This window comes from Acipenser ruthenus, chromosome 20 (genome assembly GCF_902713425.1).
Source record: "Acipenser ruthenus chromosome 20, fAciRut3.2 maternal haplotype, whole genome shotgun sequence".
NCBI classification, from domain to species: domain Eukaryota; kingdom Metazoa; phylum Chordata; class Actinopteri; order Acipenseriformes; family Acipenseridae; genus Acipenser; species Acipenser ruthenus.
Genome location: NC_081208.1, coordinates 22739882 through 22764164, shown reverse-complemented (window position 1 = coordinate 22764164; position 24283 = coordinate 22739882). Strand labels below are relative to the sequence as shown.

The 24283-nt window shown below is 38.4% G+C and overlaps 2 protein-coding genes across 4 annotated transcripts; both read right to left on the bottom strand.

Moving 5' to 3' along the window:
* Nucleotides 1–1214: 1214 nt before the first annotated feature.
* On the bottom strand, nt 1215–14188 carry LOC117425302 (fatty acyl-CoA hydrolase precursor, medium chain-like). 2 transcript variants are annotated; one of them, XM_034042126.3, is made up of 13 exons: nt 13659–14188; nt 11723–11915; nt 11108–11246; nt 10799–10932; nt 10305–10458; nt 7416–7517; nt 7037–7141; nt 5872–6012; nt 4536–4616; nt 3576–3723; nt 3201–3350; nt 2590–2662; nt 1215–1813 (listed from the first exon to the last, which is right to left on the bottom strand). In XM_034042126.3, exons 1-13 carry the CDS (start codon nt 13735–13737, stop codon nt 1630–1632), a joined length of 1683 nt encoding a protein of 560 aa, XP_033898017.1. In that variant the 5' UTR covers nt 13738–14188; the 3' UTR covers nt 1215–1629. The 2 variants fall into 2 exon arrangements, with proteins under 2 accessions (XP_033898017.1, XP_033898016.1); XM_034042125.3 differs by lacking the exon at nt 13659–14188 and adding an exon at nt 13110–13557.
* Nucleotides 14189–15670: 1482 nt separating this feature from the next.
* LOC117425303 (dynein regulatory complex subunit 4-like) lies at nt 15671–22271 on the bottom strand. 2 transcript variants are annotated; one of them, XM_034042127.3, is made up of 11 exons: nt 22105–22271; nt 21522–21620; nt 20986–21183; nt 20688–20894; nt 20493–20547; nt 19676–19881; nt 18857–19024; nt 16887–16973; nt 16438–16647; nt 16205–16270; nt 15671–16111 (listed from the first exon to the last, which is right to left on the bottom strand). In XM_034042127.3, exons 1-11 carry the CDS (start codon nt 22105–22107, stop codon nt 15962–15964), a joined length of 1449 nt encoding a protein of 482 aa, XP_033898018.1. In that variant the 5' UTR covers nt 22108–22271; the 3' UTR covers nt 15671–15961. The 2 variants fall into 2 exon arrangements, with proteins under 2 accessions (XP_033898018.1, XP_058849676.1); XM_058993693.1 differs by having other exon boundaries at nt 22186–22260.
* Nucleotides 22272–24283: the final 2012 nt, after the last annotated feature.

The following is a 24283-nucleotide window of genomic DNA, read 5'->3' as shown; positions in this document are numbered from 1 at the left end:
CAGAGCAGGGCTCTGCCCTTAGAAATACTGGCAGGGATAGAGTTAAATTCTCCTCCCTGCCCAGGTTGATTGCGTCAGGTGGGAGCAATCAACCAAATAATTATTCAATTAGTCACCAGCCACCTGACATAAAAGGAGGCCTCAGCCTCCCAGCAAGGCGGCGAGAGTTCTAGAAGAGGAAGCAAGAGTGGTTTTGTAAACCAGTGAAGGCAATGCCCAGCCTGGAAGCTATATTTTTGTAAGTTTTGTTTTGTGTTTATTGTCTGTGTATTTGAAACCTTTTTGTTTGGCCCTTGTGCCGGTTTATTTTGGTATTTTTGTATATTAAAAGCTTTATTTTTGAACAATATTATTACAATATTATATATGTTATATTTTACTGTGAAAAAAATTCCAAGCTTGTAGTCTATGATTCTCTCACTAAAGTTATGTTTGTGTGGGGAAAATGAACCATACAACCATATTTGTTTACACACAGAACATTGAGTCTGTAGGAGTCAAATCTAACCATTTTCCAGTGTACAAAAAGGTACACTTTTGAAAAAGTTACAAAAAATAACACTTTCATAGTGTGAAACATTTAACACTATGGGCGTTAAATTGACGTCTCTTTCAGTGTATAACTAGCACCCCTTTATTGTAAAATTAACTACTTAAGTGTTCGGAAATAACACTGCAGCACTGACAGAAGCGGCAGCATTACAGAAAACACCAACTATCCCGGATGTGTTGATATTATTACTGTGGATTAGTGTACTTTTTTTTTTTTTACACTGAAATATACTTTGGTTTAGATATGAACCAAGACCGCGTGGCATCAAATCTGAAAATGTAATACCTAAAATCAACACCAACGGTGAACACTGGAATTTCAACACTGGCTAATTTGCTGCGCATATTTCACATTTTTTCTTTTTATTTTCCCAAACCATTCCCATCTAAAACTGATTTGTAGAAAGATTTTTCATTTACCGTCTCACAGTTACTTAGTTGAAGTTGCACATCCTTTTGGTAATTTCTAAAACTAAAGTTTTAGGAGTCTATTCAGAAACAGTCCAGCTGGCTGAAAAGGGACATTAGTTAGTAAGCTTAGTATATAATAACACAAACAGGAACCACAACAGAGAATTAACAATTGTTGGGGGATAATAGTTTCCATAATTGTAATAGATACATTAAAATTTTTTTAAAAATGACACAGCAGAAGACATGTATAATTGATTTTAAGCCTCTCTTTTAATATATATGTAGACATATATGACATCAAAGTAACACACACTAAGCCAGCATTCCCATATAGTTTCTGCATTATAAAAGGCCAAAGAAAAAACACACAGAGTGATACCGTGAAGGGTTTCACTGCAGCATTACAAGTATTACCATTTAAATTCAGCTAGGCAGCTAGTATGTATCTCCATTTGTGCTGGTTACAACTATACATATTAAAACATGCTGGGTTTTTAATAATTTTCCCCACTGAGTTATATTGTCTAAATGTAAATGGTACACTATTCTTTTTTTTCTTCTTTTTAATGATTTTAATAGAGGCGCTTTTCATTATATACACTTGCAGCCGAGATATAATATTCCATTCCTTGCACCACTCCACCAAACAATTTAATACAAATATTACAGCTCAGCATGGACCATTGCATCATTCAATTTGGCCATTTTTTCAGGGAAAGTCTTTAGCCAAAACTTCACCCTGGAATCCCTTAATTTCCTTGCTGGCTTCACATTCAGATTGAGTCCCATATACACTTCATCCTCTTTGTAGAGCGGCCACTCTGTTAGGCCATCCCCATTTGGGTCCCTGCGGGGAGAACAGACAACCATGTGATCAGTTTTATGTTGCTGCTACTGCACAGGAATGCCTATCACCCTTTCACACAAGACACACAAGAATACCATTATAATACCAATGCATTGCAATTTAGACCGTTTTGATATGCTGCAAGAACATTCCACTAGAGGGCACTAGAATACAATCCACAAACAGCCCTAGCTCAGCATTTCACACAGGAAAACAAATCATTAAACCAATGCTACTGTTTATAGTCTTTATAAGTAATTTTATCCAGTTGGTAGTGTTCATTTTTTTTTTATTAAATTGTAATAATATCCACTTTTGAAATGGACAGTGTTTGGCTAATTCCTTGACATAGTTAAAGAAATACAGTAGACTACATATGTAATGTTACACACCTTGGTTTTTATTTCTGAATTTGATAAACAAGCAGCTTCAGAAAATTCATATTGCAGCAGTCTATGGTGGGAGCTAGTGTTCCCAGCACAGAAACTGATATAACCAGGGTAAGGCAACCAATGCACAGTGAAAGACTGGGGTGAAAACTTGGTACCTGTGTTTGCAGGAGGCCTCAGATGGGGCGTTAAAAGCCCTTAAAGAGGTTTAAAAGACTAAACAAAATGGACATTACAACAGTCTGTGTCTGTGCATATTAACATAGTTTAAATAAGGACGAAATTGAGTTGCCATATGACCATATATGGCCATATCACATAGTGATATCTCATCAAGCAGGTTTTATATTCCATTTTAGTGTGAAATTGCTGTTTTTCAAATCTTACCCATTCTTAGCAAAGTTGGTCCAATATGCCATCATCGTTTTGCTTAACTGCCTTTCTGCTTTAGTAGTATTAGCTGTAAACAGGAACATGAAATGAGGCAAACATGATTTTCAATCATTTCTAGTACAATAAAAAAAAGATTCATATAAATGTCAGTGATACCTGACAGAGCAGCTTGGAATGGGAGTTATCTTAACTAATGTATTCTTCTTATTGTTGACTTTATCTTATGTTTCAGTCATATTCTGTTGACCTGTTCATATTCTATGGCCTCAACTTTTAGAACCTTTAATTGTGCATGTGGTACACCAGTGTGTAACCATTAACCTGTTTCCATGCAACACTGCCCCTGTGTTAATGGCTGCACTGTTGTGTACCGCATGTACTTGTAGGTTGGGTATGGTTCTGAGAATGTTACAAAAGTCGAGTAGTGTTCACCAGCACTTCATAGTTACTCCTGCCCACTGAGAGTAACTGTGACAGTGTGACAAGCAGCAAGTCTTTATAAGCTAGCAAAAATGAGAAAACAGGTCTGGGACCTAATCAAATGTTGATGACAATATAACTGAAAAAAATGTGGGTAAAGAAAGAAGAAATCATCCAGATCATACCCAGCATGACAATATCTTCAGTCCAGAAGGGAGCTCCAAACACAAAGCCAACCTCATCAAAATGATCAGCTTTCACAAATTCAGGCCTGCTGTCCCCATACACACTGGGGCGGTGCTGAAACTCATAGAGGTACACTGGGAGGCCAGCATCTAAAGAAAAACAAAACATTCTGGAGTGTGTACAATGCTTACATATGTAAGCATTGTCAAGCCCAGAAAGGTATGGTAAAGCACATAAAAAAAGGCAAGTTATGTTTAACTATGCTAATTGCTATGGGGAAAATGGTAAACTTTTATAAAGGATAACAGAGTTGGAGTTCTGACAGTGCTAAATGCTACACAAGTAATGACGTTTTCTTTTAAAGCATGGTTCACCTCTATGATATCTTGCTGTTTTGACAGCTGGCATCACCATTAATAAATCTCCTAAGAGATCGAGAAGAGCGTCCCTTATTCCGACTGGATCCTCCATTTCACCCAAGTACTCCTCTGCAATAATCCCATTGGCTTCCTGGGGAACTGTCTGCAAGGGAAATGATTCCTCCATTACTAAAACAACCCCAAAACTATAAAGTTCACCCCAATAATGTTTAGTTACAATTTACTAAAGTAATATAACAGTTTTATATTTCATTTTATGGAATAATACATAAGTAAACAGCACTTTGATTGCTTGCACCAAACCATCCAAGGCAATTAACATACCACGGTATCCAGAAGTCATGCATAGAGAGCTTCTTATTGTTACCAAGCAATATTTAGAACTCAGAAAGAGCATTGCACCCAATTCTGCAAATGTCTTGCCTTGGGCCCATTCACACGCATATTAAAAGTAATATATTTCCGATTCCTGGTAATATGTTAGAGACGTGACTATCACAAATAACATAGTGTAAGTGGAACTTACTGATTTGCAAACAGTGTGCTTGCCTATTGATGATGTGTGTGTTTTTCTCTTCATTACTCTAATTTTGCACAGGCTTTCTTTATAGACATTACACTGTCTGGTAATTATTGTACCTCCTTCCCAAGTCTTTCCATCTGGGATTTCCTCCATTTCTCTTGATGGAGAAAGAAATCCAAGATGGCCTGTTTGGCACTACTGTAATGTCTGGAAAGCATGCCCATGTAAAACTGAGACACTGAACAACACTGGCAACTGGCTGATTTCAAAGATTCTTAACAAGCAAAGGCACTAATATTTTTTTTTATTTTTACACACTTTGGAATCTTGATGAATTAAGGCCAGAGTCATTATTTTTCAGTTTTAGATTCATACAATCCAACACACACACATTACAGAGTGAGCAGAGGAAATCGATAATGTTCATGTACCATTTTCTGTAGAAGTCCAGCCATCACCATTAGAAAAATATTCTTTGGAATTCCACTTTTCCAACCAGGTGGTAGTAAATACTGAAAAAATAATACAATTATCAAGAATACATACATTTCCTCAACTTAATATTTCAATGTGAAAAATATTAAACAAGGAAGTGAAAAGCAAACATTTACATCTACATTTTCATAATATTTGTAATATCTGTTCTGTGTGCCTCTATCATTCTTTATTGTTGCTTCTGCTTATATCATTGTTAACCAAGCTTACAAGGTATTGTACCACTTCTAAAAGCGGAATTTGTGGTTTAAACGATGGCCACGAAGGGTTTGCCTCTGTTATATTTAGTCCTCTCGAAAACTGATTTGGTATAAAGATTTACGATTTACTAAATTAAGTTTAAAACTCAGGTTCGTGAGGAAGGACTGCCCTCTACGCACATTATGCCATCCAATAATTCTGGCCTATTGGAAAAATATAAACTTATCTCTCTCTTCTGATTAATTCCCTCCACCTCCCCCATCTCCACCCTTGTAGCTACCCCTTGGTACTGTTATGGGGGGTCTATTGTCTCATAGTGGTGGATCCTTAAACCAAGCAGCTTTGAGGCAATTGTTCATTTCTGTACATTGCATAATCAATAATATGTACACACACGTTGTGTTGTGGGGGTTTGTCCTCATTTATTGATATCACAGATAGGGGCAGAAATTCAAGTTAAACATCGCTGGTCAGTTCTGAAACTATCACACTCCAGAAATTCAGCTACAGGGAGTCTTTTCAGAAGGAAATCCACTGGTGGAGTTTTTTTTTTTTTTTCTGGAACAGTAAGTAAGTTAATAACTGTATAAACAGAATCAACACATTAGGATATCAAACAAGTAAGAAATCAACATTAGGTACTGCATTCTAAATCTTTATTCATACTTTCCCCTTTGTACCTGAATACCAGCAGGTTAAGCACCCTAATGTTTTACGGTCACCTGAACTGCTTTTACCAACCAGTAAACCCATGGGGCAGCAGTGTGGAGTAGTGGTTAGGGCTCTTGACTGAAGGGCCGTGGGTTCAATCTCTGGTGGGGGACACTGCTGCTGTACCCTTGAGCAAGGTACTTTACCTAGAGATCTCCAGTAAAAACCCAACTGTATAAATGGGTAAGTGTATGTAAAAATAATGTGATATCTTGTAACAATTGTAAGTTGCCCTGGATAAGGGCGTCGGCTAAGAAATAAATAATAATTATGACAGGCATTTTGAGCAATGTTCTTTGGCGACTGGGTTCTGTAATCAGCACAGTTAAAACACTATTGTTTTTATATTGCAACACCTACATGAGCAATTAGCCAGCCGACTTCATGGTTGTTAATCCCCAGTAAATATGGTACACGGTTAAACTTCCTGGTTTGTAAGAGCTCTTCGGGTTCTTTGGGTAGAAATATTCCATCCAGCACAGGAGTCACTGCCATTTCTCCCTGGGGACAATCACACAATCTGTCAAAGCACTATAGCCAGCAGTGTGACAGGGGATTGAGTCTTCACCAAAGAGGAGACATGTGCTTAACAAACCGGTTTTAATACTTCCTCTTGCCATTTCTTTTGGCCATAGACATATGCATTCATTATTTGTTTGAAATAACATGTTCTGCTTCTTGAGCTATAACAGAGCTTATGGATGATATAAAAATGCCTGTCAGTGTTTGGCTTCTAAAGTTACAGAGTGGAAAGCAGGTTTCAAGTTTGTGTCCCTGCTTGTGTTGTTTGCGCAATGTAAACAAACTGGAATGTGAACAAGGCATGCACTCGCCTGATTAAAAATGGTGCATCGCAGAAGAATGGAATAATACAATAATATACTGAACATCCTATATGAAGATAAAATCTATGTAGTATAACATTTAAAAATGATTGTGGGACATTAGGAGGCTGTGTGGTCCAGTGGTTAAAGAAAAGGGCTTGTAAGCAGGAGGTCCCTGGTTCAAATCCCACCTCAGCCACTGACTCATTGTGTGACCCTGAGCAAGTCACTTAACCTCCTTGTGCTCTTTTGGGTGAGACGTAATTGTAAGTGACTCTGCAGCTGATGCATAGTTCACACACCCTAGTCTCTGTAAGTCGCCTTGGATAAAGGCGTCTGCCAAATAAACAAATAATAATAATAATAATAATAATAATAATTATAAAACATCTATACTTTATCAGAAATCTTAGTTAAGTTGCATTAATGGTTTTAACTACCTCTACCCTTTTCCAGTACAAGTGTAAGAATACAGTACAGCCTTTAGCACCTGTATGATATTGAAAATTAACCATTTTCTATGCCTTGTAATCTCTGGACCAATATGGCTTCCTTATATGATATACTAATGAAAGAGAAACAAACAAAATAAAAATCTGAATACTTAATTAGTAACACCGGGTAACATGACATTCAAGTAGTCAAAAATGCTTATATGAACAAATATATAACACAGCAAATGAATATGAATGTAAACCTACCATTCCTGGAGAAACACGTGCTATCTCCTCACTAGTTTTATTTCTGAAACACTCGACGACTGACACAGAATCAATTGCAGAACAGCCAGCAGACCTGGCAAGTCTCTGTAATAAAAAACAACAACCAGGTTACAAAAAACCAAGGGATTGTACTGGTACCTGCAACATACTGCACACACTGTTGTACAACTTGACGTCCCCTTACATGACTATTTACTCCTTGTTATAATGCAGAGTACAGTATATATGCATTCTGTAATATATAGAAGCTGCAACATTCTTCTATTTTTTTTTCTACCACATGCTTGTTGAAACTTGTGTCACTTTAGATTGATCATTAAGAAACTCAAGCATGATTAAATGTACTGTGATGTGTTACCTGTGCTTTTGGTTTGGGATCTCTTTCTAGGAGAGAAGAGAAAGCTACCCCACTTTCACTGATAGCCTTGTGGAACAAGCCTGATGACAAAGGAGACAGAACCTAAAGCAGGAAGAAAGCGAGGATTCACAGCTTTACTTGCTAAGGCATTTCTGAAAATGTTCATCTGCAAACCATTGGAGTGAAACGGAGTGCACAGGAAGTGATACATAACATACCAGGAAGCATCCATAGCTTGTATTACGTTAGCACTGTCATATTTATGTACAGGGATCACAGGAATCTGTTTGCTGCGTAATAACACGGAAAAAGACGAGGATTTTGTATGTTTTTGGCGATTTTTTAGTTTTACACCTGGCGAGGGGCAAAAAATATGCAAGGCTCTTTTTTGTTTGTTTGATAACCAATTCAATACATGTATAATATATAAAGATTAACACAGGCAACTTTGCTTTATATTTACGGAAACATTCCTGTCGAAAACTGCTTCCGGTATTCAAGTTCAATTTTTAAAAAATCACCCCTAAAGATCGGGTCAACTAGTTTGGCAAGCTCGAATTTCACGTCGATGGTAATGTGCTCGTAGCAGACCATTGTACAACACATGGGAAGCGCTAAACAAATTGAATACAAGGAAACGTAAACTACTTGAGGCCGAAGCAGCAGGGCCATCAAAAACACTGAAACAGACCACTGTGTGTTTGTATCATTTCAGCGCCTAACAACTGCCGAAGAACAGCGGTAAACTGTTGTTTCGGATGTTGTCAAAATGTGTGTAAAAGCTGTACAATTCCTTTGTACATTCCTCTGTACAAAGTGGATCAACCGGCAGTTCGAGATCTTTTCAGCAAATAAGGTCCATTCACACCGAGAGCCTCGCGTCAAAACAAAGTCCGGTGTATTTTTTTTTTTTTTTTTAGAATACAATACATCCAGCTCTCGCCCACTCGTCAACATGGCAATAAACAAACAGGTAGCCCGTCCTGTCTTTCATTAACACAGAGATTGGAAATGACCTAATGGAAATGACCGGTTTAAAACAGTAGACATTGCTGAAATGAAGTGTCCTTAAAGATAATGGAAACAAATAGAGCTACAGTAAAGAAAACAAGAAAACTTTAAAAGATTTTTAACACAAAATGAGACCCGACGTGTGTTAAAAAAAAAATACCTCCATCTGAATTAAATGAATACATGTATACATATAATGTATATAATCTTCATGTTTATGTATATTTTACATTATTTAATTTTAGGACAGACAGTAAATACATAAATGTCCAGTCATCAAAATGGTTACTACTGTAGTTATTTGTGGAGAACGGCATGAGTATAGATAGATCCCTGTGTTTCAAACACAATGTATCTTTAAAACGGGGATCTCCAACCCTGGTCCTGGAGAGCTATCCTGGCTACTGGTTTTCGTTTCAATCTCTCAGTTACTTAACTGAACCAATTATGGCTTAATTAGTCAAGATTAACAGGTGTTCCAGATCTTTAGCCACTGATGATGTAAGACACATGCAATACCTGCAGGACAGGGGCTCTCCAGGACCAGGGTGGGAGACCCCTGCCTTAAACTGAATACGTTGTATAAAGTTTTTTTTTTTTTTTAATATAAATAAGACTAAGCACTTCAGCCGTGGCCTACATATTAAAATATGCAACACATTAACGGTTCTGTTCTGGTTAAAGTGCTTTAGCGAACCACAAGTACTATACTGTTACTTGTTTTACTTATTTTGCAGGTCTTGTGACTCAGATGTAATTAAAAACCGATGGAAGAGCTTGCGGGACCAGTTTTCTGGAAAAAAAAGGAGTAAAAAACAGAGTGGGCAGGCAGAAGAAATGTAACACCACAATCAGCAGTAAGGTAATTATTATTATTATTATTATTATTATTATTATTATTATTATTCCGATATTTCTTATTTTGCGCTGTGCTCTTTTATTTATTTGTTTTAACTATAGCTGCTTGGGTTTTTATTTTAAGGGACAGTGCTCCATCATACACATGAACGAGTAGTAATTAATAAGTATATTATTTAATAATAATAATACATCTAGACTTGCTGTGCATAACAGGTTTGCCGTCTCTTGCGTTCTAATGATCTGGACGCCTTTGGTGTGAAAGCAACTTGACTGCGTCAATATAGGCGCGATGCTGATGCTACGCGCTCAGTGTGAAAATACCTTTTTAGGGCGGTGGTGCCATTCCAGTCAGACCTATCAGCTGGAGTGCTGCATCTCTAACAGTAACCGTCCGAATGACGAAGACTCGGCTTTTTTTATTTATTTATTTTACAAGGAACTATTTGTAATATTTTGAAGTGTAAAAAAATAAACAAAAGTTTGTTTGTTTTATTGATTAATGGCACCAGTAAGTTTAACTTGCTTAGAATTTGAAAATGTAACCATTTTTATTTTATTTATTTGGCAGACGCATTTACCCAAAGCGACTTAGAGGGTTACACTGTAATACAAGGTTACGGTTCAAGAATAATTAAAGTTATAAACTAAAATACAACATAGACGCAACAAGTGTAACAAGAACAACAATAAATACTTCCTGTGTTAACTGTTACCCAGTAGTACTGTTTGTGTGTCTTATGTGGCAGGGAAAACTCATTTACAGCCCTTTTATTTTACTCTGCAAATTTTTTTATTATTATTATTACTGTCGAAAACTATTATCCCTGTTTATGTATCCCCAAAATCATTCAAAAATTATTCAGCTGTTACACTTAGGCTGTACTATGAAACTCTATAATTGACATATTTGCACATTATTTTAAAGTGTTACAGATATCATGAACAAAGAATCTGACTGTGAACCAAACTTTTATGGCTGAAGTATTAATATCTGCCACTGTAATGGTTTTAACCTACATGCAAAGACACACAAGTGCTTCCAGCGGATTCCCCGAATAAAGTCACATCCTTGGGATCTCCTCCGAAGCTCTGGATATTCTCCTGCAACCACTGCAGAGCCGCCACCTGATCCAGGAGCCCCACATTCCCCGGGGCGTAGCTATCTCCAGTGCTGTGGAGTGAGGCAGGGAGGGATAACTATCGCAAAGAGGGCTCTTGCTGTGCTCAAGATTCGAATACTAACAGCCACAATGAAAATTGAGTCAGTCTTAAAATAGTAAGTAGTACTAAACACAGATGAAGGCTCTTGACAAAAAAGTTTGTACAGTTTCATATAATTTTTACCTTGCCAAAAAGGGTGGAGGAGAGAGTTTTTTTTATTTTTTTTTTATTATTTTTTTAAATTTTTTTAATATTTTTTTTGTCCATAAAGAAAACAATTAAATACACCATGTCTGTATCAGGAACAGGCATATCAATTTATCAAATTGATTATTTCAATATAGACTCACCTTAAAAACCCCAGTATACCGAGCCGGTATTGAATTAGAACAACCACCACGTTGCCAAAGGCTGCCAGAGAAGAACCGTCATAGAGAGAAGCCCCTCCGAGAACAAACCCCCCTCCGTGGATCCACACCATCACCTAGCAACAGGAGGATTAACAGACATGCAGTCAGTAATATACAGTAATTAGACACTCCGCAGGGCTTCTTCAAAAACTACATTCCTAACTGAATTTCATTTAAATAACACTTTTAATAATAACATTGAATCTCTGTTTTCTAAATTTCAGTAATTGACAGTAGTTGTTTACTTACAGGTAGTTGAACCTGTTCTGCAGGCTTCACAGGGGTGTATATATTCAGATACAAACAGTCCTCTGAGGTTGCCTGTGGAGGAAATCTCCCCAGATAGAAATCTGAAAGCTGCTTTCCGTGACTGAAGTTCTGTAAGCATCTTCAAGAGATTTACAGGAAAATTAGAAGCTAAAGTTAAGCTTAAAAGAGTGTTATTTCATTGGGTGTGTATATTAGTTGTCATTCAACAGCAGACATCCAATTAAATAAAATGTTTGCCCTGTTATAGCAACAAAATTGATTAGTGTCCTGAACTGGTCAACACACTGTTCTCTTGTTAGCTGTTATCAGCATGTTACCCATGTTGATCATACAAGCTACACTTCACATACACAAACACAGCACACTGACAAACAAGCTTACCATCTAACAGCACAGTAGTTTATCATTATCCATCTGTTTCAAAAAATGACTGAATTAACTAATCACTGTTGAAAATGTAACCACACTGCTATTTACAGTTCCAAGCTATTACTGGAAATTCCATAATAGGTTGAGAACCAGATTTAAGCAGAATAATGCTTACTATACCTACCCTACATTTAACAACTTTAAACAAATAAATCAATAATTTACAGTGGGGGGTATGCAGTAGCATTCCTCGTTCCATTCCATGCTTTGGGTGGCTGTGGTGGAGCAAATCTGAGTTTGTCCACTGGCGGTTCTGCAAAGGGAATCCCCAGATAAGCGTAGACAATCCTGTCCGATTCTTTCACTCTCACTTGCTTTCCCATCACTTTTCCATATTCTGTTACAATGTTTGGATTTCCTGAAAAAACAATCCAATTAGTAACTTTAAGGAAATTTCATATTTTCATATTGTAAATATATTTTAACTAACTGTTGTGTGTCTTGGTAAATTAAGAATGGGGTGCACCATGTACATTTAAATTGTATATCTCACAGGTAATAAAATACAAGTATTTCTCATTTATCGGACATGGGTCTAATAATGGGTATTTTTACGGAATCTTGACAACCTCTAATAAAACATTTACTGTGGAAATTGTTTGACCTTTAATGGAAATACCATATGTATATTTACAGAAATGAACTTGTTTATATGCTAAACAAAATTACACAAGGATACAATCTGGTTGTTCCTTTAAAGCTAAAACAATTTGATTGTAAATATGTACTTTTTGGCCGCAAAACTTCCCATTTTATATACCCTTCTCCTAACTCAAAGATGTAGTGCTATACACAGTTTTGAAGATCTAAGTTTTTTTTTTAATTTTATGCTTACAAATTTTAATTAACTTTACCTTGTCAAACCATGTAGAAACTATAGGCATTCCTGTCAAATGTTATCAGTAGAAATGCCATTATAATTTCTGTTTTGCTTATTGGACTACACCATATTTATAACTTCATACTGCAGCATATAGGAGAAGCGATTGACATACTTCATAAAAATATAATACACAGCCACCTAGGAATGCTATTTTACTGTAAATATGATGATGATCATTTTGGAAACTGTAGTTGTACAGATCTATAAGAAAGCAATCTATTGCAAAATGACAACATAAATAATACACAAGGCAATCGTGGCATGAAAGAGATTATAATAGACCATGCGCATGGTCTAACTTGAACATTCGGAACCTGATATCTGGCTAAACCGGTCTCTAATCAATTATCCATTGTAAATCCTGTTCCTGCACAATACAGAGTTGTTCATAATAGTCATTTTAAAAACGTAGAATTAAAGACGATAATCCTTTAAAGAACATACTTGTGATTGCACTGTAGAAATCTGAATATCTTATGTATTGGGTTCAGTTTATAATCAATCTCTTTCAGCACTTACACAAAGCAGTGCTTTTATTTGAAAACAAGTAATGCATTCATAAGCTTATCCTTAAAAAACAATACAAATCATGAAAACAATGAATCCTGTGTACTGCAAGTATATTTCTAGCTTGTTGATTACAAATCCTCATACTTAAAATATTCTTACCTGTTGGATGAGTTATATTCCAGAGCATTAAAACAAGAACACACACTTGAAAGAGCCTTGCTTTTACACCCCAAAAAGACATTGTACTGCAAAAATGATAAAGCTTGTTTCCTTAGTAACCTGTGCAAGACGTCACCACCAGAAGCTAAAAGTAGCTTCCCAATGTAGTATACCAAAAATGAGATGAAAACAACCCAGCTACATGGGGAATAGGGTCCTTATTACGCTTCACATTCAATTATAATACTCAACAATTAAGTCCAAATAATACAATTCCAGGCTTTACCTTGCTTGTGCAGCTGCACCCTTGCCTTCAGCTCGTCATAGCATATACAAACTTTTTGGCACTCTTCTCAGCAGCTAATTCTCAATAATTCTATGCATAAACCTCTTCAACTTCATCCAGAAATGCTCAACTACATTCCGAACTGCAGTTAGTCCAGGACCCACAACTTTACTGTTTCTAGCATGTTATATAAATGGTATATTTACTTTCGTTACAGGCTCATTTTCTACCAGTAAATAATTAATTAAAAAAAAAAGCCTTACCTGTTGCAAGAATGGTATTCCACAAAATTATTATAAGACACAACAAGAAAAGCTGAACTTTGTCCATGCCAAATAGCATGGTCCCAGAGGGAAGGTGTTTTTCAACAGCCCTGTATTTCCCTTTCTGGCTGATGTTAACCGTGTATAATCAGATCACAAATGAAGTGTAAACTGTAACCCAATGCAAATGCAAGTGATTTAGGCAAGATCCTACACGTTATAGAACTAATAAGATTTATAATCCCTGTGACAGGATGGCTGAGAGGGGTGTGTGGTATGATGCGAGCAAAGCAAACACAAACAAACACAAACAAGTACCTATACGTAGCACAATAAAGGTAGCAATCATCTTACTGTGTTTGTTTTTTTCCCTCCCTCCCTCAACTACTCCACCCCTACACAGGTGGAGCGGGGTCCTTATGTACCAGGTGGCTAGGAGTTAACTAGGCAACTAGGTTAACTCCTAACTACCTGCTACATTCTTCCCATGTTCAATTAGGATGGGGAGTTAACCCCATCCTTGCCAATTCACATAACAACAAATCAAAACAATAGTAACACTAATGGACACAAATACATACTTTACGTGGCCAGTGGCAGTGCCGGCAGCAGAGCAGAACCTTTCCAAAGCGGCTCGGCAACAAACAAGCTGCCAATGCCAGAACTGGCTTCCCTGGCGCAAACAGCTCTGACGGTGGTACAAGGACCTCCAGTAAGTCCTTGTGCAGTGGCAAACTAACAATCTTGGGCTGTGGCGAGCTGGTAACCCCAGGCAGTGGCAAACTGGCAAGACCGGGCGACGGCAGGCAGGCAACCCTGGGCGAAGTAGAGCTGGTGACCCTGGGCGAAGCAGAGCTGGTGACCCCGGGCAAAGCTGAGCTGACGACCCCAGGCAAAGCAGGATAGGCAGCAACCCCGGGCAATGATGCAGAGCAGGCAGCAACCCCGGGCGATGATGCAGAACAGGCAGCAACCCAGGGGTGGTGGCCCGTAGCCAACATCCCCGGGTGGTGGCAAACAGGCACTCCCAGGTGACGGCGAAGAGGTACCGCAGGCAACGGCAAGCAGGCCTCCCCACGCGATGATGACTCGGCAGCCCTAGACGTTGCAGGCTCATCAGCCCTAGGCGGTGCGGAACAGACAACTCCAGGCAGTGTGGGACAGGCAACCCCAAGCAGTGAACTGGCCTCCCCAGGCAATGGCGAGCAGGCTTCCCCAGGCGATGACATCTTGGCAGCCCTAGGCGATGCAGGCTCGGCAGACCTAGGCGATGCAGGCTCGGCAGCCCTAGGCGATGCAGGCTCGGCAGCCCTAGGCATTGCAGGCTCGGCAGCCCTAGGTGATGCAGGCTCGGCAGCCCTAGGTGTTGCGGAACAGACAACCCCAGGCAGTGACAGGTAGTTCTCCCCTGGCAGTGGAGGTGGGAGCGGCAGACAGTCCTCCCATGGCGGCAGAGGCGGGAGCGGCAAGTAGTCCTCCTATGGCGGTGGAGGTGGGAGCGGCAGGTAGTCTGCCTCTGATGGTGGAGACAAGAGTAGCAGCCTGTCTACTCCTGGTGACGGGAACATCAAAACGTCTTTCCCTGGAGGGCTCCCGAGTGGCGCATCCAGTAAAGGTGCTCCGCGTGGAGTGCAGGATGCGCTCTATAGTCTGGACATCGCGAGTTCGAGTCCAGGCTATTCCTTTGCCGACCGAGGACAGGAGCTTCCAGGGGGCGGCGTTCTAAAATGTATGTTTAATTCATAGTGTGATTCTTATGAAGACATCTTTAATTAACATAAAATTACACCCACCAGTAGTATATTATGAAGTTTGTTATAAATCCATATCGCTGGAAGAGATTTTTTTTTTTCTCCCAGGAATAACAGGGGTTTTATTATAGTTGTATTCCCATATCCATTTTTAAATATTACGAATACTAGTAATATAGAATTAATCTTACACACTACCTTGAGATTGATCTAAATTGTACCCTCTGGTACTCTATTTTGTCTTTAATGAAAAATACACAATTTACCTGACTATATTATTTTATTGAATCACCTTTTTGTTTGTGTGTTGGCATATGAAACCATTTAGTATTAAGAAAGACAAACTTGCTGGACACAATTATAGTACAACATGATACTCCAAAACAATGAGAATCTGAATTTATAATCAATATGCTGTGCAGCTGCTTTCAGTTTTGTCCCTTAAAATAGACAAAATAAATAGTTTTCATCTTCACATTTTTAAAACAGTATATGCAGACATCATACAAGGGAGGTTTAGTGTGTCTTTTTATCATTATTTGGGTGGCTCTTTTATGTTGGTGCAGAAACCAGTCCTGCAGGTCCCTGACCAAGTGTCTGTCCAGCCACTGTACTCTCCAAAGGTTTAAATCCCAGCTCATCTACTGGAATTCCAAAAGCACAAAGCTTAGTCTCATACGTCCGAAGCAAATCATTATGAGCCTGAAAATGCAAAAAGCAAATGTTTTACCAACCGGCTGTGAAATAGAGCATGTTTTATGAAGCAAAAATAAAACAATAAAACAGTAATCCCACCTTACAAACCCGGGCTAACTCATACTGCAAGTCTTTGATAGCATTGTTCTTAGAGTCCAAAATATCCTAGAAACAAAAGATATTTTAAGGGTTAATAAAATTATGCAAGTCAGCTGCTTGCCTTGGATAAAGGCATCTGCCAAATAAATAATAATAATAATAATAATAATAATAATAATAATAATAATAATAATAATAATAATACAACAACAGGATGAAGGGAAATTCATTACCTCAAGTTTGCGTGTTACAACAGTCAGAGCTGTGGGGTCGAGGTTGGAGGCAGAAAGCACCTCGTTCAACTGAACTTCTTTCTTCTCCAGTGTATCTGTAAGAGCATGCAGCTTCCGCTCCAACAGGAGGTTTTTAAATCCACTCTTCTGCTGCACCTCATGAATAGCTTTAATGAACTTCTGGTACAACTCGTCCCGCTCATCTTGAATCTATTACAAGGAGAAAGAGGACAACTCAAAAGGAATACTACCAACATACACAATATATTTATGAAGAGCTGCAATACCATGCTTGGCAAGAGATCCATTTTTGCGATGTGGTTAACGAAACCAGCACCACGGTCAATATTTATTAAATGTTTTTGTTCCAGAGTATGCAATCTGCACCATTTCTTGAAAGGAAAATAAAACTGGCAATGTTACAAAACAAATGAGAAACACCTTCTTACCTTAGTGAATCTCTGCTCTAATACTTCATGCTCCCATTTCAGGTCTTTCATTTCTTTATCTGCCACCTTCAATCGAGCTTTAGCACCCTGCCAAAAAATGTACATAAAAATGTTTTAATAAAATCTAAGACAACATTTATTTTCAGTGTTCTGTATATCCACTCCAGTGAGGGCATGGTTTTATGTTCTGATTTGCTGAGTTTTGATGGTGATGAAGCGAAGACCACAGTTAAGTGTACAGCCGGTACTCACCGGTACTCTGTACTGGGACTTATTTAGATGCCGGTACTAGGTACCGGGACTTATTTAATCTGCTTTTCATCCAACACAGATGAACTCCATCCACTAACACTGTCCACTAGTGCAATTTTTCTCAAATTTTTCTTTGCACTTTCATTCAGCACAGTTCGTGCTGCTTGCATTCTGTTTCCTTACACTGCTTATGTTTCTGTTAGCTGCTATTGGCCACCATTAACGTCAGTATAATCACTGCATGTTGATTGGCCAAGCTTTCATTCTGATCAGATTTCATTTTGGCATGCGTCACAAATCTCCACCCATTTCACATTGTGTCAGTGCTCATTTATTGATCAACGAGAGAAGACCTTAGCAGTGCAACATGAAAACAGCGGTGTGCAGTAATTATCATTATTATGAAGTAATAATTATTTTCTTTAGTGCGCCGGAGAAACTGAATAGTCGAATGACCATTGCTGCACATGAATTTGAAGGCAAAAATCCACGTCAGTGTTCACCATTAAAATACATGGTTGACAAATATTAGAAATAACTACCATAATGTGTTTTACCTTATACTGATTTACCACATTGCCAGAATTTTCTAAAAAATTTCTAAAATGGCAAGTAATGTGTGGGACAGTAGGGATTAACATTAAAAAAAACAGGATCAACAAACTGCTGCTTCAGATTTGCTAAACGAGTCAGAATAGGGATAAAGATGGAGGTGTGCTTCACGCTTTTCAAACACTGGCCCAACTTGCAAGGTACATGTTAAGCATAGCGATCAATGTTTGGTTTTGTTGTGATCCTAGTATTTTCTGTTATGAGGACTGTAATAAATGAAAACTAAAACTGTGTATTTTGCCACTTTGTTTCTTGTGCAGAAACCACAATACTAGGGATAAAATTTTTTAAAAAGTCTACATTTATACTGTTTCTGCCTGAAAAATCTTTTTCTGGAATAGATCATGGTAATTAATTTACAGAGAAACACAACAGAGAAGCACACATAACATATTATTGTAAGATAAGTAATAAGTACAAAATAAATAAAAGAAACAGGGATATATGTTCTAATCCAAGGCTATTATTGTAGCATGGCCAGGCCCTGTTGTAGGTGAGCACCCAGGGTCTGGAAAGAATGGGGATAATTTCAGAGAATACTATGGGGATTAAAATGGCCAAGTACATCATTAGTAGTAGCAGTGCCTGTTACATAAAAAATGGAGGGGTATTTTAGCCCCTATTGAGCATTGTTTGACTTAGACCTTTTTGTATAATTTGTTAATAGCACAGTTGTTTTTTAATACCATTTTTTATAACATCGTCCTTTTTTTGGATATCTAGAAACAAAAACCCCTCTACAGCAGTTATTGCAGAGTGTAATATTTCTTAATGCTTGTCATTTAAAGTTGAACTTAAGTTTCATATTACAGTACATGACTGAGTGATACATGCAGAGGATACAAAGTTTTCAGTATTTTCAGCTTCTCTGTTTATGGTGAATTTTTATAATTGATCAGTTATTTTTTAAGGCTTATTTTGTATTTATAAATGTATCGTGCACCAATATGTATACATTTTAAAAGTATTTATTCATTGCCACTGAAATTGTCTTCATTTTTAAATGTTTACACCCAGCTGTGCATATCAGTACCTGCACTTTTTTGTTGAGAATTTCACCCCTGCATCCCACAATACTTGCTTTGTCTGGATGGTCAGATACTTACCGCCAGGGAGACTTTATCCTTCTGGTAATTGGCCAGCTGCTTCTGTAGCTCAGTCACCTCCTCTTGTGCCTTCTGAAGAGGTTCAGTGAGGCGCTTGTTCTGGAGCTGGACCTCCGCCATCTCCTTTTCTAATCTCTCCTCTTTCCTCTTCATCTCCTCTACTTGCTCCTAAATGTTTACACAGAATGACAAAAAAGGATGAAGTAGCTCCACCTCTTACTTTTTTTTTTAATTATAGAGTGACCAATTATTATTTTTATTTATTTTACCAAAATTTGAAATGTCCAATTATGTTAGGTTTTTTTTTTTTCTCCTCACCGCAGCAGATCCCCACACAGCACAGATGTTTTGAGGGTGTATGAGCATCCTCCGATCTCACAGGCCTAAAGCCAGAATTGCTTTTACGCTGAGCAATCCAGAGCAGAGGTGGGCTGGCTACCGATCTCGGTGAACATAGATCAGCCCTGCTTTTTATCCACTCTGAATGTGCTCAGTGTCTGGCCAGTAGGGTTTGCTGTTGCGCAATGAGGAGAAGTAGTCCCTGCCGGTTTCGTATCCACCACCCCTGGAAGCGTCAGTGCCAATGTGTGATGCCCCCTTCAGAATCTCCAGCAAAGTTCTGCCTCTTTGCCTCTTTGCACATCTGTATGAATTATCCTGCGCTCCCAGCGGCAGCGCTTTAACTGGATGAACCACTCCACCTCTTACTTTAATGTCACTAGGTCAAGTTTATCAGAGATTCTGTGTTTTCATTCCATGGGGACTCGGTATATATAAAATAGCATCACACTGTTGTGAACCGTTGTGTTATCAACTTACCTTCAGAGAGTTAATAAGAGCCAGGTTATTGAGTGTGATGTCATTATAGTAGTTTTTGATATCACTGAATGCCTTTTCGTGGTTCTTCATCAGTGTGTTGATCTGGCTGTTCTTTCGCTCTTCGATTTCATGGATTTCAGTTTTGCGCTTCAGATCCAGCTCATCTCGTAGCACTCGCATCTTCTTCTCATACTTAGCTTCAATTTCTGGTTGGGTAAGAAAAATACCAAATAAATTTGGAAAAGCATAAAAACAAGTTTGCAAAAAAGATAATGCAATGTTTATAATGCAATTCCCAGTACATTTCAATCTTCTAATTAGAAATCTAAACTGATATATATATATTTTTTAATCTAAGTATTTTCGTGCTCCTTGAAAGTATTACAGGTCTTTAGAAGCCATTCAGACTACCAAACATATGACAGGCTCATATCCCATGTAATTAAATTAAATGGTAATGTAATCTCACCTCTTGAAAGATGACTGTCAGTTTATATTTAAACATAAATATATTAATGTCAAAGCAAATTGAAAGTTTTTGCATAATATGAATATCCAAGGTATTAAGCAGCTCAAAATGGCAGGTGGCATTAGCTATCCAGACTTCACCTTCAAGAGATGTAATAAAAAGGCTATGCATGTTAAACATTAAAAAAATGTATTGTGTAAGAACAAAATGAGAGGTCTAAAATATTTAACAAAAAAACTAAAAAGGATATAGCCAACTGTTGCACCTAAATAAGCTTTTTTTATGAAACCTATAGGCCTGTATTAGCCTCTAGCTCAAACAAGCTCACTGCACACTCAGAACGCTGACCTCGTACTTGTCTTTCAAAATCATTCCGCAGTTTAGTTATTTCTTCATCATGTTTCTGTTGAGATAAAAAAAAGAATTACTGCAAATATGGTTACAAATATACAAATGGAAGGGGGTAATAAACTTCATTTTCAGTATGAAAATAAAAAACATATATTTTTATAATCCTAAAATGTCTTAAATGAGTTGACATACCAGTTTGAGGTTTTTCACCAGATTCTCGTTGGAAAGCTCCTGCTCTTTTAAATCCACTTTCAGGGTGCGCACACCCTTACGTAAATCATCTTCCTGCATGCCCTGATCTTTCTGTGCAAGCTTCATAGCAACAACACCTTGAGCCTTGAGCTCTGTAATGTTGTTCTGGTGTTCGTACAGCAAGTGTTTCACCTTCTGCTTGTAAACCTGTACAAAAATGTCAGAAAAGATCACCAAAAAAACTAAACAAACCAGATTTATTTTTTTTGAAAGGGAGATAACTGCAGTGAGATTTTACCTTGATTTCTACTTGATGCCTCTCCTCAGAATCCTCCATTTCTCTGTCTTTGTTCCTCATCTCTGATTTTTTCTCCTCTAACTGCCTCTTGGTGATTTCCCAGAAGGTGTGGATTTTATCCCTCTCCAGCTGGAAATAATTCCGTTCCTCCCGTTCCCGGTCCAGTTCCTCACGTAGACGGACAATGTGCTCCTCCAGCTACATTTAAATATTTAACACAAGTATGCTTTCAAACCATGTGACCTATAGCATCTTAGCATTTTACTCTGTTGCATATTGTTAATACAATCTGAATAGCTGCAATCATGTAAAAGCAAGCAAAGAATCAAAAGTAAAATAACACAAATAAACCAAATAAATGAGATCCTCAACACAAGGGGGACCAGTTATAAGTGTTAAGAGAATAATAATAATAATAATAATAATAATAATAATAATAATAATAATAACATTTACCATTTTTAACAATTGCTTTGGTGATATATTTTACTAGGTAGTATTTGTTTTTATCTTATCGTTGAATTAATTAATATTACCTGCTCCTTAGACATTTCCACTGTAGAAAGTCCATCTACAACTGTTGGTGTTTTCTTTCCTTTACCAGACTTCTTAACCACTTTCTTCTTTTTTGGTGGCTAAAAAAATAATGTCGTTATTAGAGTACAGAGTATATATTCTGCACCCGACTGTGCAAATACAGTTAATTTGTGTTTCCCTTGCATTTAAATAGGACTTTTCTGAAATTCCTTTTGTACAGTTACAGTATCAACAGAGCTAACACAGAAAAGCCTTATCAAACAATAAACTTTTTACCAAGAGAGAGAGAGAAAAAAAAGCACTATTGTAACGTAACTTAAAATAACTTTTAAATTACATGTATACATGGAGGGTCTGAAAACGCAAGTAAAGTTGATCAATTTGTAAATGCATAAACTCCAAAAAACAAAATTGTTACTTTGACTGAAAGTCTCAATGATAAAGACTGAAATAATGAAAGATGTGCCTTTAGTTTGTGACGAATACATTGCTTTTAAAAACAATATATGTACAGTAAAGACTTTATTCCTACAGTAAGCTACTGCAAATACCAGCAACTCACATAAACAACACAAAACTTACCATTTTCGAGGGATTTTTAATGCGTGGATAAACAAGGAAATTAAAAATAAAATAAAAAACAAATGCAAAACTTGAACTGACCACTTCACAAGAAACCTAACATTCAGCAGCGACCGACAGAAACAGATCCGCGTCTCCAGGCAACAACGCCAAACAAACATCGCGAGAGCTTTTCATGCTACAAATGAAAATATAAAATCTCGCGGGATTATGACAAGGACCACTGAGATCAGTGCAAGGACCAGAAATATAGCAACGGATAAACAACACGGTTGTCGATTTAGCCTGTATTAAATGTTCTGGGAAATAATATCCACCCTTTTAGAGACTAGCATACCGTGTATGTTATGTAGATATTCCTGGAAGTTTTTTTTTTTTTCTTTTTCATTGTTGTTTTACATACTGAAGTTTATCCCCCTAGCTTACCCTGCAACAAAGGTTCTCGAACTTTTTTTGCTGGGCCCCCCTTTGGAAATGTCTCAGGTTGTGTCGTCTTCTCTTTCAGGGAACCGGGGTTACATCCGTAACCTATCGATATAGATGTATGGGTGTTCAAATATGAAAGTAACCAATAAATCCATTAGGTGGCACTGTTTCAATATTTGTGCAATAGTGTTTGTTGTACAATGCATTACATATTGGAAGTTACCAAACTGAAACATGTTTTTTTAAACCTTTTGAAATAAATATCAGTGGTGCCTGACTTAATTATTATTATTATTATTATTTATTTCTTAGCAGACGCCCTTATCCAGGGCGACTTACAATCGTAAGCAAATACATTTCAAGTGTTACAATACAAGTAATACAATAAGAGCAAGAATACAATAACTTTTGTTCAAGCAAGGTACAAGTGTGACAAACCACAATTCAATAATACAGCAGATAATAGTGATAGTTACATCAGGATATGATTAAATAGTGATAGTTACATCAGGATGTGATTAAATACAAAGTACTACAGGTTAAACACTTGGCAGATTACAGTATTCTGAAGTACAGGATTAAATGCAGTAAAATAGGGGGCAGATAAGAGCAAAATAAAGCACATTTACATGAAGGGTGATAGTGTCCCAGGATACAAACAGGAGTTCTACAGGTGCTCTTTGAAGAGGTGAGTCTTAAGGAGGCGCCGGAATGTGGTCAGGCACTGGGCAGTCCTGACATCTGTAGGAAGGTCATTCCACCACTGGGGAGCAAGGGTGGAGAAGGAGCGGGCTCTGGAGGCAGGGGAGTGTAACGGAGGTAGAGCTAGTCTTCTAGTGCAGGCGGAGCGGAGAGGTCGAGTGGGGGTGTAGGGAGAGATGAGGGTCTGGAGGTAGACTGGTCAAGGCATCTGTAGGCTAGTACAAGAATCTTGAACTGGATGCGAGCGGTGATCGGGAGCCAGTGGAGCGAGCGGAGTAGTGGAGTAGCGTGGGTGAAGCGAGGCAGAGAGAACACCAGGCGGGCATCAGAGTTCTGGATGAGCTGGAGCGGACGGGTGGCGGACGCAGGGAGGCCAGCCAGGAGGGAGTTGCAGTAGTCTAGGCGGGAGAGTACCAGGGCCTGGACCAGAAGCTGGGTAGCATAGTTGGTGAGGAAGGGTCGGATTCTTCGGATGTTGCTCAGGAAGAATCGGCAAGTGCGTGCCAGAGTGGAGATGTGCTGGGAATAAGAGAGGCAGGGGTCCAGGGTGACTCCAAGGTTCTTAGCGGAGGAAGAGGGAGAGAGTGTGGTAGATTCCAGAGGAACAGAGATAGAGAGATCAGAGGAGGGGGAGGAGGAGGGAAAGAAAAGGAGGTCAGATTTAGAGAGGTTGAGTTTGAGGTGATGCGAGTGCATCCAGGAGGAAATAGAGAGATATGGGAGGAGATAGTGGAGTCAGAGGTGGGGAAGGAGAGGAAAATCTGAGCATCATCAGCATAGAAATGGTATGAGAAACCATAGGATGCGATGAGGGGGCCCAGGGAGCGGGTGTAGAGAGAGAACAGGAGAGGACCCAAGACTGACCCTTGGGGGACTCCAGTTAAGAGAGGGTGAGGTGTGGAGGTTGCTCCACGCCAGGTTACCTGGTAAGTGCGGTTGGAGAGGTAGGAGGAGAACCAGGCCAGAGCAGTGCCAGAGATCCCCAGGTCAGCAAGAGATGATAGTAGAATAGAGTGATCAACAGTGTCAAAGACAGCAGAGAGGTCGAGGA